General features: G+C 38.5%; 1 protein-coding gene across 1 annotated transcript in view; it reads right to left on the reverse strand.

The window, feature by feature from the left end:
- Window positions 1-327: 327 nt before the first annotated feature.
- Window positions 328-16,825, reverse strand: part of MYLK4 (myosin light chain kinase family member 4) — a 33,119-nt gene continuing 16,621 nt past the window's right edge. The window contains exons 6-14 of the mRNA XM_079301641.1: window positions 16,088-16,181; window positions 14,947-15,056; window positions 13,690-13,831; window positions 11,300-11,370; window positions 10,432-10,560; window positions 9,768-9,920; window positions 9,356-9,428; window positions 7,740-7,815; window positions 328-5,448 (exon numbers count right to left, since the gene is read on the reverse strand). Of these exons, the coding sequence (XP_079157767.1) occupies window positions 7,768-7,815; window positions 9,356-9,428; window positions 9,768-9,920; window positions 10,432-10,560; window positions 11,300-11,370; window positions 13,690-13,831; window positions 14,947-15,056; window positions 16,088-16,181 (820 nt within the window). The 3' untranslated portion in view covers window positions 328-5,448; window positions 7,740-7,767. The remainder of the gene's footprint in view (window positions 5,449-7,739; window positions 7,816-9,355; window positions 9,429-9,767; window positions 9,921-10,431; window positions 10,561-11,299; window positions 11,371-13,689; window positions 13,832-14,946; window positions 15,057-16,087; window positions 16,182-16,825) is intronic.

A 16,825-nucleotide genomic window follows, 5' to 3' on the forward strand; every position in this document is an offset into this window, starting at 1 on the left:
AAGTACGCCAGGTCTCTTGAGTGACCAAACACCCGAAATTTCAGTAATTTCTAATTTCCTCCTTAGTAACCTGGTCTTAAGGACTTCCAGCGAGGCTGCAGTCAGGAGCACCTCAGGTCCCAGTTACATGCAGAGAGAGCCGAGGTTTTCTTACAAGGAATGAGCACAAACTGTGAGCCTGAGTCAACCTTCGATGTAGGTACATTTGTTTCCATAGAAATTACCTTTAATATATCTAGAGACAGTAGCTGGGAAAAATGCCATGCTTCTTTCTGTCACTAATATAAATGACAGGCACATTAAATACAGCAAACAAAAACCCTGGAGTAAACAAAATCAGCATTTATTCCTCATTCATCTTTTTACAAGATTTCTTCATAGATTTCACAAAAGAACACATACCATGGGTTAATCTACAAAACCAGATATGCAAACCAAAGTGATAAGGTACATGAAAATCCACACATTTCATGATTTAGTTGCCACATGCCTGTCCTCTAAATTCAAGGGAAGTTGCTGTGGGGTACCCAAACATTAGTTCTGCCACACCAAAATGAGATCACTAACTCTACAGCCATAGCTGAACAACATATTTACAAAGCACTATCTCCACCATCTTCATCTGGGTTTGAAACAGGTAGATAGTAGTTCAGCTACCAAGCCTTCATGGAAGGTGAAACAGTCTAGCATTCCTAAACGGATTCATGCAGTGTTTAGTTTTATTCACAGGAGACACAAGAACAAGTATTTATTGGTGATAGTAGTAGTATGTGAAGATGCACCATCCTCCTGGAAGGGGTTTGGAGCATCAGTGCTCATTCATCCATTCATCACTACTCTGGGTGCAAAACTGCATCCATTACCACATATTAAAAGCCCTAAAGCTAAGAATTGCCCTGCTCACTGGATCCAGTGGAACAGAATCCAATATTTCCAGGTCTCCATCAGTGGAGAATAGCTGACAAACTCTTTTCTCACAGACTCTGGTGGGGGTCATTTTGCTGAAAGAGGTTGTCAGTGATTTATAGTCAGCATTAAACTGAAAATGCTAAAATAACTTGATTTTACTGCAGCAATTCAACCACTGCAGAAAACCTATGTCTTCATTGAGATTCCTTCACTGTTAAAAAGATTTGGGGTTTTTTATTTTTACTCATAGGACTGGTGCAAAGCAGATATTTTTGGGAGGAAGGCAGGCTGGTTAAACTGGGGTCTTCTACTACTCTCATCACAAAAGGTGGATCTAGCACTTCCCTTATTTATTTCTGTGAGCTACCCTGTTATTCCTGGTTGGAATCAAGAATTTAGCTTGGCTTTGACTTTATTCAGCTTCTGACATTAGAGGGAATATAAAAATGAAATTACAAACCAGATGCTCTAATAATCTCCCGAGTGGATTATCCAGGTTGCCAACTGCTTATGCTGTGAGGGTACCCAGAGGAGCAACTGGCTGCAGACATTCACAAACATGGGCGTGATAGTATGGAGATCTTTCTGCAGAAGAGGTTTTTACCCATTTCATAATATTCAGAATGTACAACATTAAAAAACAGTGGAAAAACCACTAGTGTCCCACCTTGTGCCAAGTAAATTTGCTTCTAACCCTGATGTCAGTCTTAGACTGCTCTAGTTTATCTGGCATCCAGTGTACCTGCTGCATCTATGGAAGTGGGAATAGCAGTGTCCTGATTCTTATGAATGCCAGGTGATAGTTATCATGTTCTCAGGATTTTATTTTTTAATTTTTACATGTCAGGAAGAATGCACAAAACAAGCAGTGCATCTGGGCACTTCATCCCTCCTACCACAGTTGATGTTTCTATGACTCTTGAGGTACCTGCAGTCATTCCTGTCTGTCTGTGAGTACACAGCTAAATGGAATAGGAGCAGCTAGAACAGTGCCTTTCACACCCAAACCTGTTCACAAGCACAGCCATTCACACTTTCCAAATGCAATCACATAAGCCAACATGTAGCAAAAATTATAAACAAACTCACACAGATGTAGGTGACTTATTAGAACCTAGTATTATTATGACCTAGTAGAAAATAGATGATGTGCCAAACCAATAATTTAGCACAGCAGGCTTTAGCTATTAGTCATTACAGAACATATTTAAATCATAAAATCATAGAATCATAGAATAGTTTGAGTTGGATGGGACCTTTAAAGGTCATCTAGTCCAACCTTCCTGCAATGAGAAATGAGGTCTCCCACTTGATCAGGTTGCTTACAGCTCTGTCCAACTCACCCTAGAATGTTTCCAGAGGCAGGGCAAAGTAAAACAGAACCCAAACCAAACTTGCATATGTGAGCACACACACAAAACAGCATGCTGCTCAAAGTGCAATGAGACACAATTAGGAAGCCACTAAAAAGAATGTGTCTGAAGCTATTATTAACTAAAATTACAATAGCCAGAAAAGATCCCAGAATCACACAATTACAGAATTTTTAGGGTTGAAAGGGATCTCTGGAGATCATTCAGTCCAACCCCACTGCCAAGGTAGGGTCACCTAAAGCAGGTGACACAGGAACACATCAAGGGGGTTTGGAATGTCTCCAGACTCCAGAGATCTCCATAGAGACTCCATGATCTCCCTGGGCAGCCTATTCCAGTGCTCTGCCACCCTCAATGTAAAGAAGCTCTTCCTCATATTGAGATGGATGCAAGACACAAATGAACATCTCTGGGGACTTTTTCTCAGGCACATTGCTATACACAGCAGTGATGATTACACAGCAGTATAATTTTTTTTACTCTTGGTGACAATAAGGCCCTAGGTAATGTACCTCCCTTTTGACTCAGTGCTGCAGATCCAGTGTCTGTGGAGTAAAAAGCAGAAGGGCTCTTGGGATTCCTTCCTCCTCCACTGGATACCTGCAGGCCCACTTGGGTTAACTCTGGGCACCAAATGGCACCTTCAGTCACTGCAGAGACTTGCTCAGTCCAACCTCCTCTGACTGCCCCTCCCTCAAATTCAGCCCCTACTGCTGGAGCTGTTCCAAGGATGAAACAGTGGGACAATTTACAGACAAGACTCTAGAGTGTTACCACCATTATCCATCTTATTAAGAGTGGAAGTTAAGCACTTTGATTGTGTTAGCACACTGCCTGGATGCACAAGCCAGAGGCTGCTGAGGGGTCCCCTCCTGAACTCATGCCTAAATTCTCAAAGTGGGGAAAATCTGTCCAGCTCTTCTATCCTCCTATGCATTTCTATTTCTGACAGAGCACTGTACAGAGGAAGATGATGGATGTGCTCAGCAGAGGTCACATTTTCCTATAGCTCCTGGAGGATTTGTGATTGACTCAGCACAACACACTCCAACACTGGGCTGATCTTCATGGCACTAAGCTCTTAATTACTACTCAGATGTATATATCAACACATAATAAATCCTCTTAATTTAACTGAGCAACAAAGCAGAAAAGACAGTAGTCACACTATTATTTTAGTATAGTTAATAAGATTAAAAATATGTGTAATTTATCCATGTCAAATCTACTAAGGGAAAAACCAAACCTTGATCCAATTCTACAATAATGGCACTAGAGAGCATAATGAGATCCTATAATTCCAAAGTGGTTTGCTGCATTTTAGTCTGATCATTGAGTTGTTTACTGTACAAAAATCTACAATATCTTGAAGACAGTCAGAACAGGAGTGGGAACTCCAGCCCTAACAGAAAGGCAACATTTCTATTCATTTTGACCAGGCAAATGTAAATGGTGTCTTAAAACAAGCAGCCCAGCTTCTACCTAAAAGTCATATGCTCATTTTCTCACTTTGAGACTGCTCAGTCTTTCTCCAAAGAAACTTACATTTCTGCTTGTCAAAGCTGAGTTTAGTTAACACTACAGAGGAGGACTCCAAGGTGGCAGTGCTCTGCATTGTGTAACAGTTACATGGTATGTCAGTGTATGATAGCAGTATTTGCCACCTCTGGTGCAACACATCAGTATTACTAAGAGGTCACAGCTCTAAGAAGCCCAGTTCATTTACAGGAGCAGTGTTAAGGGATGTACTATGATGATTTTAAAATATTGGATCAAACTGGCTGTAGGGAGTGTGATGGCCATGATGTCCCATTAATGGGCCCCTTTTTGTTTCAAAAGGAACACTATCCAGAAAGGACAAAGGTGTGAGAAGCAATTCATTGCATGGTGATGAATAATACTGTTTTGTCCTTATGTTGATCCCTTTTCAAAAAAGACAGAACTTAAATATATAAACATATGAAATGTATAGATAAATATATAGAGATATCTAATATTAATATGTGGTTTGATCAGAACTGGATTAAGCAAAGACCATGTAAAGACACCACAACATCATGATTAAATAAAATACTCGTTACAATTTGCATTTATGTAGTTCTGAAACCAAGCAGTAAGAAAGCCATATACAGCAGTGAGTAAGTCTCATTATTTTAACTTCAGAGCTTTGGCAACTTAGAGTCACTTAATGATAAGCCATAAAAAAAAAAAATTCTGGTGATGAATTCAGCAGTTCTGACTCCAAGTTTTTACCTAGTTAAGAATCCAAAAGGCTTGGGAGCAAGACAAGAAAACTTCAGAAATACAGAGAACTTTCACTTGTTCACCTCTTTGCCATCAGTCCTAATCAGTTAAATTAGCATTAAACAGATTAGCTGGTATAAAATCACCCTCTGTTAAAATTATACTGAATTATACTTGCATTTTGGAGAACGGGGTCTGCATGGATACAAGTGAATAGTGCCTTGTTCTCTTTCTTGTTTAATTAATCCAAGTGTATTTACAGTGAGCAGTAATTCATCAGGGTAAAAAATCCTGAAATGTACCATATCACAGTTGCAGCAAATTCACCCATAGACAAGGAAAGCCTCATTTCTCCCTTCCACTGATGTTACATTAACATGGCTTTAACTCTGGTTGAGCTAATCCTTAACTCATTTTAGTGTGACAGGAAAAACAAACTTCAAACCTTCTACAGAAGGCAGCTTTAAATTTGCTGCAATTTTTTTGGTTTTTTTAAAAATTATTTTACTCCAGTGTCAAATGAACTTTGGCTAGAGATTTAACATAGTGACAGATTTCCTTCTGGGCTCAGATGAGAAACAGTTAATTTTACATAATTTAAATTTTAAGAAGCTTTTGATAAGTAAATGAGGATATAAGACTAGATAAAGAAAAGTTCATTATGAAACCAAGCTAATGTAGCACTTGCAGGAATGGAGATCATGCTGCTCCAGAAGAAAGGCATTCCTGCAACCTGGAGAAATACTTTCCTTCTTTTAACAGCTGAATAGAGAAGAAGCAGCTCCACAATGCTGGGACTTGTCCTGCAACTGAAGTGCTGTTGGTCCATTTAGTAGAAGTCTCAGTCATGGCAGGGGGGTAAAGCACCGAGACTGCTGATATTTTCAAATCTCTTAGCAGCAGTAACCACACAGCAGCTTTTCTGCACAATAAACAAAACAAGAATCCAGTTAATTCAGCAGTATATTTTTTCATTTGGTAAAGTGTTCTGGGATGACCACATGGTGGTTTCTTTGTGAATAAAGAAAGCAGCACTGTAGCTTCTTGCTTACAAAGGATTCTCACAGCCACCTTTTCTATTAAATGTTTTATACAATATTAAAAAGACAAGGCCTCTTTGTTAAGTGGAGAATTGATCCTGGAGGTGTCTCTTTAAATGCAGCTACTCTGCTTTTTTTGCCTCTCTTGTCATACAGATCACAGTATGCAAAGGCATGCTGCAAACCTCTCCATTTATTTGTGTTACCACTGCAAGCATTTATAATGCCAGGTCTAAATCAACTGGCACTTGAGTGCATTATTTTGGGTTAAATGTGGTAACTTGCCTGATAAAAATAGCTAAAGGATTCTTTAAAAATAAAGCACAGCTATGACTCTAGATCCACTCATTAAGCAAACTCAAATAAACTCCAAAAAGAAAAACACACAGAGAGGAAATAACACTGCAAAAGCCAAAACCAGATTTCCCTGCAAGTTAGATCATGGGTAGGTTACTATGTTACAAAGCTATTAAAAGTTTATTTAAAAATAATTTTGACTGCTGTTGGACAGTCAATTTATCTTAAAGTTGACTTTGTTTGTAACAGAAAATTGTGTAATACAGTGCTTCCTGTGTTACAGAGGGAGAATTTTCACCATTATGTTGTTGTGTTTGTTGCCACAAATTAGTGACTTGAAACGGGAAATCCAGATACAAACACTAATCTTGCAACAGGGCTGGAAAACCTGTTTAGAAAACTACTGTGCAGAAGCACAAGTGAGTGTGAGAGGACCAAAGCTTTATGGAATCTGTCTCAGCACCAGTGAAGTGAGGGTGAATACAGAGGATCATAAAGAGCTATAAATTCCCAGTGGATTTCTACTCCAGAAGTTGATGCTCAGATATTCCTGTATCAGGAAGTTATGTGGTTTCAGAAAGCAAGTGGGATGGAATAATGGTACCTTAGTCCCTACTGGCTTCCACTGTATCATGGAAAGGCATCTTCATGTCTCTGAAAAAGCTCATGTAAAGATCATTACCTTCTGTGTTACTACACTACACTGTATAAAATCTGCTCTAATCTTACTTAGTCAGAACACAAATTTCAACCTCCCACAATACTCTGTTTTCCACATGTTCCTGGAAAAAACTTGTTGCAAAAAAAAAATCCCCAATATAGCACTTGTCCTACCAAGCAGATGATGGATGATGGCACCATTAAAAACTTGCCTTTTGGCAAGTGGTGAAAGGTGGACTACTTTTATTTTGGCATCCTGTTGTTACTGGTGACGCACTACTAAAAGGAAGTGGTTTTACAGTGTATGTGTGTGTTCTCAGCCTAATTCACATCTTGACCCTCCACCAAGTGCTGCCCAGAGATGGCCTCCAGAACCTTTGAGCAGTTCCCCTGGCCCCAAGCAGGCCAGTTTTTGTGGTAGGTAGTGAAAGTGGCTGTGGGAATTTGAGTACTGGTTTATGGAGACACTGCACCGCCCGAGGCAGCGCGATTTCAAAGTGACTCAGCGAGTACACGCTGGTCCAGGACCAGGGACAGAAAAAGAGAACAAACTTAAGTCTCCCTGATCCCCAGGGAAGGCAACCAAGCCAGCCTGAGAACCACTAATGAACTGTTTGTTAATGACAGGGCAAAGACAAGGAGCCAGGGAAAAATGGACAGAGAGATGCTCTGTCAAACTTGTTTGGGTTGCTAAAGGGAAGATAAGTGCTCTGTCAGAACTGGTTCCTTGGACATTTGGAGCAACTTCTTTTAGGGGTCACCTTGCTTTGATTTTGTTGCAGTTAGTCAAGCTGCCCTGAGGGTCTGGCCCGTGCCTCTCCTAAAAAGTTATTATTTTTCATATTTCTACCCTTTTTAAACCGTACTTCTAACCACAGCATGAAAACCTGAAAGCTTTCAACACTGAAAAATTATTGGGTGAAATCCTGCCCCATGAGAGCCAGTGGGAGCATAACCATTCCCTCTAAAATGGCCAGGGTTTGCAGCACATATGGCTCCATACCCATTAATTATTTTGCACATTGCTGTTACTTGGTATATGTAATAGAGGCAGTTTACATTTTGAATGTTTTCCAGACAGCAGCAGGGGTGGTGGTGGTGAATACAGTTTGGACCGTGCACTTTGGACTACACAAGGTTTTCAGCTGTCCCCTGATCCCTTCCACAGGGGCTAAAGCTTTTACATCTGAAGGAATATTTGGGACCTAAAACAAACCTTCTGTTTGGCAGCTCTTTCAGAGAGGTTATTGAGCCAGGGGTGCTTGAGACACACAGACACCTTTTGCCTTTTTCTAAGGGAAAAAAAAAAAAAGATACCATTATTGGAGCACTAATTGAAGATCAATCATATCTTACTTCGACTTAAAGTAATGGCAGAAGAACACTACAACATCAACATGTTTAGTGAAGCTATTTTGCAAAGCACAAGTATGAATAAAAAATTTTGGGGGAGAAGATGCAAGAGACAACATGAGATGTAAGGTTTGCATTAGGGTAGGGTTTCCTGAGATAAAAACTGGTGATAGGAAGGACAACAGTTTGTGTTCTTGCAGCATTTGGAAAAGACTGTCTGTTCCCCAGATTGCAGAAATCGGAACTTCACTGGAGCCCAACTAAAGGAGTCAAATTATATCTTACAAAAACTTCTGAAGATATATTAACCATGACAAACTCTCCTATTTTTACTGTGCACACACACTTAAAATCTTCTAATAATCTTATGGGCATTGCTGTTCTAGGACCTTACAACAAAAACTAAATTTAAGCCAAAATTCGAGTAATTTATTTTATTTTTTATATTAAATTTTTTATATCCTATTTTATAGTAATTATATTTATCCTTAGTCTGTAACAACAACATCTTGCAAGGACAAATCTGTCAAGGCACTATTCAGTCCATCCCACTACCTTATCAGTAGGGCTTACCTCTGCTCTTTATCACCATAATCTTTGCTCTTATTTTAATAAACTTATTTTGTTAATTAATAATATAATCTATTAATTCTCAATGATGGCTGTGAAAATGCACCTTGACATATACATCCTAGGCAATACAGCAGTCATCTTATTTAACACAGATGTACTTTGCCTGCAAAGGAAGAAGTGAATATTGCACTTCAAATGCTGTAAAAATTCTGAAACCTGCTTAAAATTATTCCCTTGTGAACCAGTGAACCACATAGGGGACTCATTTAGAAACAGTCAATGGAGGTGTCACCAGCAGCGTGGATCTCCAAAAATTACTGACACAGGAATAACCAAAGTGCTTTAAAATCTTGTTGCTCCTCCAGCTAAGCCCAGCTGAATTGTTTGCATGAGCAAACAGCTTCTGTGTTGGCCACTAAGCTGGTTACCATTGAAGGCAAGAAGGTGCTTAAGTACAAAGGTATGCACCAAGTGAAGCTCCAAGCTCTGGTACTTTCTTGGAAAGGTAACTCTTTCCAAGAGGAAAAGGTAGGATGAAACAGCACTCAGGAGAGCCTAAAAGGGCTTTCACAAGGGGAGTAAGAATCATCCCTAGCTGGAAAATCCTTTTCATATGGCAATTCAGTGCTCATTTTGCAAATAATTTCATTTTGTTAAGAAATTGATCCACTCAGAACACACAGCATTGCAGGATCTTATATTTCTTTCCAGACATGCAAGAACTGATGAGCAAGTGTGAGCATGCAAATTCTAACAGCTAAAAAATGCAGTGGGACACAAGTGGCTCACAGTGGCAAGAAATGAATCAGCAACAAAGACTCAAAGTGAAGAAAAATGTCAAAGCAAAATGATGTGGCAACACAAGAGGGCAACAGCAGATGCATGAGGATATTTAAATGTAGAGACCTGGAGTCTGAAGTGGAGCTTGTGGTCTGTTAACCATGGGTGTTTTAAGGCAGCAGTTGCACTTAATCTCCAGCTAGAGGAAAACCAGAATGCTATTAAGAGTTTTTCCCAGAATCTTACAACTCAGCAGTTATTTGTAACAGGTCATGTGTTCTACCATCATGCAATGTTGTCATTTCAGAACAGTGTGACAGATGGCAGATTAATTTTTGTTTCTCAGCAAAAATATATTCAGGTAATTTCAGAACATTTGATGGATGTAGTGAACAACACCAATGAAGAGTCATTATAATACTGTATGTGGGCATAAGAAACTTATAAGTCAAATTAGTTCTGCAATGAAGCAGAACAAGTGACACAATTGTGTCATGACACCATGGAATACACATTTCAAATATACAGGATTATATACCATTTTTCCTTGATGAGAAGCTTTGATATGAAGTCTTTGGCCTCATCAGAAACATCTCGAAATTCCTCATCTTCAAAATCCCAGTTACAGGCCAGGATATTGTTGAGGGTCTCATTGTCATCATCACCCAAGAAAGGAGACAATCCAGTGAGGCTGAAGTAAAAAGGAATGTGTTTAGTCCTCTTGTCTTTCCCTCTTCCTGTTCATGGTTTCCAATCTGCCAACTAAGATTGTTCTGTCACTCTGGCCTATCTTACTCTCTAAGAAGGTCTCCAGACCATTCCCATTTTCTCATCTACTTAAACGTTTAAATAATTACCCCTCTTCTCTTAACACACCAAGCATTACTGCCTTTCATGATAGGTCACATTTTCTAGCCCTCTGACCACTTTTGTACTAACCATTGGGAATTTAGCAAGCAGCTTACATTATTCTGGAAGTGTGATGCTCAAACACTCCTAAGATAGGTGCAAAAAACCAAAGATGGAAAGTTCATGGCAATTGGAAAAGAGGAGAGGTTTCTCAATACAGAACTTGGAAAGAAGTTTACATTTCCTATTTTGGGTACACAGTTTTTCACTCTTCCAGTATAACAGCAAATTTGGATGACTGACACAGTTCAACCTGGAAACAGCTTACAAAGCAGATACATAATCCTACTTACAGCATATAAGCAATGACTCCTAAACTCCACATGTCTGTAGGAAAAGAGACAAACTCATAATTCACAACTTCGGGAGCAAGGAATTCTGGAGTCCCAAAGTTAACTCGAAGTTTTTCCCTGGGTTTATATCTAGGAAATGGAAACATGAACAAAGGACATCAATTACAGTTCTTATTAAAGTTGCATCCCCAATTGTCTAGCACTTGGACGAATTTCAGAAGTATACAGAAAATTCAGTAGGAAAACAAGGACAGACAGAGGCACAAACTAAAAAGAAATATACCCATATATAGAATTAAAAGTATTTTCAAGCTTTGTATCATACTAAGACAAAATGCAATTACTACAAAAAGGAAGAAATTCATAATTCAAGGACTTCTCAGAGCAGCTCTTACCATCCTTTTGGGACTTCTCCATATCATAGGCATGGAATTTTTAACTAGTAAATCCTTCACAGAGGTTATAGCACCTAATTAAACTAGAAAGGGATATATCATGGGATATATTTTAAGAGCCCATAGTGGTATCTTAGACTCTCTTTTGAAGAATCTCTTAATACTGGAGACAAGAGACTAGACAAGATGTACCACTGACTTTGTCCATTTTAGCTTTTTCAAGATACTTATGAGTATTATTAGTGAGAATCAGCCTTCTTTCAACCTTCTACCTGAAAATAAGGTTTCAGGACAAATTTTTTTCACTCAGCTCCAAACATTCCATATTAAAAGATATCCCTGGTTAAAAGAAACAAAATTGTCCTAAGAACAGTAGAAGACCATTATGTATCAAAGACATCATTGCAGGGATGCAATACTTTTTTTCATTGTTTCCTAATTAATTTATGATTAGGGAGAACACAAGCATGTACCTTCTTGCCAATCCAAAATCAATAATTTTTATTTGATTTGCCTCTCGGTTCACGCACAGGATATTCTCAGGCTGCCAAGAGAAACAAAAAGAAAAAACAACAACAACAAAAAAAAACTTGAATAAGAAACAAGTATGAAAAACTGAGCTCCAGTAAACTGGAGGGAGAGTAACACTAATAACAGTGCAAATGTCCCATGAGAACCTTTTGCTTCCCTCCTTGTTCAGATCTCTCTGCATGGATAACCCCCTTGCTGACACAACAATCAGAACCCTGCATTTTGTGCCTTCCAACTGCTTTTTCTTCTCCATGGCTTTTCAATTTGACATAAGGCAGCAGTTCAGATAAAGAACTCATTAGGGGGAGGGCAACAGGGAATGCAGACTTCCAAGGAGGGGTTTCAGCATGCTTTCACTGTGATTTTACAGACCTTAGTAAGCTCACACTGATTCAAATAAATAAATAAATAAATAAATAAATAAATAAATAAATAAATAAATAAATAAAATTGGGCTTTGAAATTTGTCTTACAGCTTTACATTTCTGAGTTCTCAAATGTTCTGTCAGATTGAACATTAATATATTAAGCCAGTCACACCAACTTCATGTTTTTTTCAGGTGTTTTAGCAAAAGATAGGATTCACAGGTTAAATACCTCTGGATTTTCATAGGGCCAAATGCTACTCTTCACTTTCCTGGCAGGAATCCATTAACTTCCAAGAACTACTCCAAATTCTTACAGAAGGAACTGAGAGAAGGATTTGGCCAATTGTCTTTGAAATGTAAATACCTAAAGCACAGTCCCATATTCACTGCCAGCACTTTTACAGCCACTCTGTCTTACTGCTCAGTGAGTCCTCTTTGAAACAAAACAGCCCTCAACACTTAAAACATTAGTTAACCTTTGTCACCATTACTAATTCATTTTACATGCAGGACTTTTAAACACCATATGTCCATAGTTTCTGAGGTCCTGTATGATTATGGTCAAGATGATTTTTTTTCAATTTCAAACTTTCTTTCCCAAACTCATTTGTTACTGACAGCAATCTATGAACAAGCAAAACAGAAGGGAGAAGCCATAGCTGGCGAGAACATAAAAAGAGGTCTCTGGGATTAATTTCTTGGATTGTATATATGTCTTTTTGTCAGCAGTTTGACCTCATATTAAAACTGAGCCATCTCAAGATCATAATTAATGTGTCCCAAAGACTGTGTGAACTTCTGTTTGACAGGTTTCTAGGTAACTGGATGTTTATAGAGAAAGAGAAAAGTTGGTCTGGTCATCAATCGGCTACTGAAGCAGGTCCCAACAAGCATCTGCTCATTTCCTTAACCACTGCAATAATATGTATGCTAACAACATTAAAGATGTACTATATTAACTCAGTTATTACAAGCCAAAACCAGCAGCTGTTATAAAAATCTCACCAAAGAGAAAACCATCTTGTGCACTCCTTGTTTCTTTTTATTGTATTGTAAAGCTCAGGGATCACTAGGAAACTTTCTAGCCAGTCATAAAACTAAAGTCATCACCCCATTTTCTTCTTACACTAAATAGAGGTAAGAAACAAGTCCATTATCTAATTTTAAAAAATGGGCTAAGGGAAAAAGAGCCAGCTCAAGTGTACAGTTTAACGAAAAATAATAAGTGTTTTCTAAGGGGTGGCAGTTGGCCATTTGCAGTTGAGCAGTGTAAGAATGTGCAAGTACATGGTAGAGTACTTGTACATGTGTTAGCACATGGTAGAGAATCTGCCACCTTTCTCTGGGCTTTCAGCTACATAGCTGTATTGGTTACATTAACCACTGATTATTCCTTTAATTTTAGAAAGTATTTTTTAATGTACTTCCCCTTAATCTGGCTATTGATGTTTTTTCTATGACAACAGCAGTTCAATGTAGTCCTCAGAAAATTGTGCAGGCTTACACTGATCCTAAATGATCCTTGAATTTAGTTCCAGTCACTCATGCCTTTCTGCATAGCAAAAAACAGGGATAATTACCACCCTATGGCTGCTGTATAAAACATGTATCTTGTGCACTTGAATTAAACAATACTTTTTCAATATCTTGAGATCGAAATATTGAAATTAAAAATAGCAACTTATTTGTAGTCAGCTGCTGGCTTTCTGTAAAATCAGTCTGTGGAAAATTTAAGCACCATGAAGCTTGATGACATATGACCACAATTTTCATCTAATTTACTTAGTCCTGTAGTAATTTAACTGATCGCAACGTGGTTAAAATAAATATGCATTGAAATAAGGAAAGTAGAATAAGGCTCTTTGTTGTTTCTGCCACAGGAATCTGCTAAGCTTTATGGCCTACCATTAAGAATGGAATTTCCACATCTGTCATTGCACAAAACATACATCTCAAAACTCTACCTTGAGATCCAAATGAAGAATGTACATTTGGTGCATGTACTGAATTCCCTTGCAGATCTGTTTGATGAATGAGATAGTATCCATCTCTGTCAAATTGTAGTTTTCATCAATAATTCGGTCAAACAACTCTCCTCCTTCCACACTGAGGAGAAAAAGACAATAAAGCAGTGACCAAGTTCAAATCCAATCCCATGCAGTAAGACTAATGCAGAAAATATGCTCTTGACCATTTTTATCCTTCACAGTCAAGTTCAGTAAGATGAGCTTCTACTCTGATCTGGACTTTCTAAAATCTGAGTTCTGATACATACTGGTCTGAATTCTCAAGGCCTGAGTCTAGCCTCCCAACCATTGAAAAGCATTAATATCTTGAAATTTGGATATTATGTGGTCTTGAGTCATAATTTTCTACCAGTGAAATTAATGAAGTTCCATGGAAAGCCAAAACAACATGATGGAGAATCTGCATTTAAATCTGTGGTCTCTTCATACTCCCTCTGAGTTCAAGATGGACAGGATCCAAAATGTCAATCTCAAACTACCTAAAGTCAACAAAAATTACATAATTTCTATTCACATTTCAGTATGCCTCCAGTTTATCTTTCATAGGTACACAGATACTTCTCTTTTGTGGTATGTTAATCATATAGACCAAATTCAGAGGACTGTCTGAGAATGCCCAGGATAGTCAAATTCACCTAACTTTGAACTTTCTGCCACACATTTCAGTGTTTTAGTTTTAACCTTTTTGGCTTACTTAAGTCAGTATCTGTTTAACTTGACTTTTAGGCAGGTATTTTGTGCCTAATTTGCCTGACAACCCAGCATAAAAAGCAGGTTTATCCTTTCAGGCACCCGGTATAAGGATTAGCCACAAAACCCACATCTGGCTCCTCTTTAGTGTTAGATGACTTCTTGTTTGCCACACAGAATAGGAGGTAGTCTGAGAGGTTTATTTCCTGCCTGACACAAATTAGAGTTAAATTAAAGATAAGATATATACCACAGCTCTATGTTATATTGGAGCAGTTGTTTTACAGTACCAGGAATATGGCACACTACTGGAAAAAATGCATAAATGGCTGCATAAGAAAACTTTTATCCTGAATTCCTTTTTTGTCTGTTGCTCATGAGAACATATTTCATACGTGTTTTCCACCTGTATGAAGCTTCATCTCTAATTTCAGGAGAAAGCAAAATGTCAATTGACAATTCTAGCAAATAAACACAGAAAGGAAAAGAAAAGAACATACTTACTATTCCATGACAAGTACAATGTCATTTTTAGATTCAAAGGCATCATATAGCTGGATAAGGTTCACATGATTCAGCTGGTTCATGACATTGATTTCATTTTTTACTTCATCCTGTAAAGAACCATGAGTACTGCTTTAGTTGCCTTTTTTGCTAAAAAAGCTACATTTGAAGTAAATCTACATTATCTTCATGCTTTCTCTTGTTGCAATCAAACCCAGGGCTCCTGCAGTGGTAGATGTCAAAGCTATAGGAACTAACAGACTGAACTCGGAGCTTGAGTGGGGTGTTTCAGTAATAAGATATTTACTGGAAAAGGAAGAGAGGAGCCTATCTGGACAAGTGGAAAGCTCCCAGGGATGTAAAGGAAAAAGAGAAGCAGAGGAGGATTTTGTTCAAACAGCTGTAGGTGTACAAAATAAAGCTAAGTCCAGTTCTCAAAACCTAACTTTCCAGTCAGAGAGGAGAGACTGGTACCTCCATTCAGCCCAACTATTTTAGACATGCTGAATCATTCTCTGATGGTGTCAGTGTCTCTCCATTTACTATAAAGGGGTTCTTGGTGATCAGCTTTTTCACAGTTATTGCTTAGAAACCCCAGTTACCTGAGATAAATCCCACTCTTGAATGTCTTTAATGACACCCATGTCACCCATGTCACCCATGTCGTGCATGTCTTTCCAGTAAAAGCCAGTCCCAGATGTCCAAGAGGTTTGCAAAATAGACCAGATTAATTCCTCTCATCTGTATTTGTGTTGATATCAGGTGCCCAGATCATGTCTGCTATCAGCATCTCCACCACTGACATCAAGTAATTTCAGCAAAGGCTACAGCGTGCTTGGGAGGGAATACACTCTGTCACAGGCCTGACAAATGTTTTTACCATTAAACACTAACATAATTAGCAACAGAAAGAAAAAAACAAATATAATATTTAAAAGAAGCAGAAAACACCCCAAAATAGTATGTTGATGAGCTACTAGAAGTTTTAGGGGAGAAGTGAAACAGAACTGCAATTAATGGTATTCCAGCAGGTCTTATGAATGTAACAGCTTGTGAAACACTTGGTCATGGCCTGTTGTGTAGCTGAACAACAGTGTGTGATCCATTGGGGAACAAAAGACTAGTACCATGCTCTACCAACCTTCTGTTTTGGACCTTGTGCTTTTATAATTTTGGCTGCCAGCTTGAGACCTGTTGCTTTCTCTTCACATTTGTGCACTTGCCCAAATCGCCCTCTAGAAAAAGGAGCAAAACAAAATCATCCAGTGGTACAGGTGTCATCTCTGAATGCAAACTACACTATTAGCAACCATCAATTATCCTCTCCCTACTGACTTTCATTTCAATGTCTCTGTTGTTGCTATTTTTTATGTAGATTGTACTTGCTACTAGTCACTTAGGCACACCAACATCACACATTGTTCTATCTGGTACTACCCCACTTGTGTGATCCAGTATACTCACCTCACAGCATGCAATGACTAATCCCATGGAAGTCAAGGTTATACTGTAAGGATAAATAAGGATAATGGCTCTGTTCTGTGCATCATCTGTCCCCCTCCATCACATCATTTTCCTCCATGGGAAGGTTGTGTTTTTTAGACGAAACAAAGTCTTACCCAAGAGTATGCTGCCATGAAAATTACAATATCCCACTCTCCTAAATAATGTCAACATGAGAGGTAAGTAACTCCATGGCCTGTCAGATCGCCTATCTGTAATATCTTGTAATGTCTTGCAATCTACCTGAAAACAAGCATGTGTTTTCAGGGGTGAGACTATGAAGAGAAAGAAGACTACAATATGTCTCTACACACTGCTGGCTGTAATTTGAGGTAAAGTATTTCAGCATCCTAGGAGCCCTGTCATAGACCCTGAG

This window comes from Erithacus rubecula, assembly GCF_903797595.1.
Source record: "Erithacus rubecula genome assembly, chromosome: 3".
NCBI lineage: Eukaryota > Metazoa > Chordata > Aves > Passeriformes > Muscicapidae > Erithacus > Erithacus rubecula.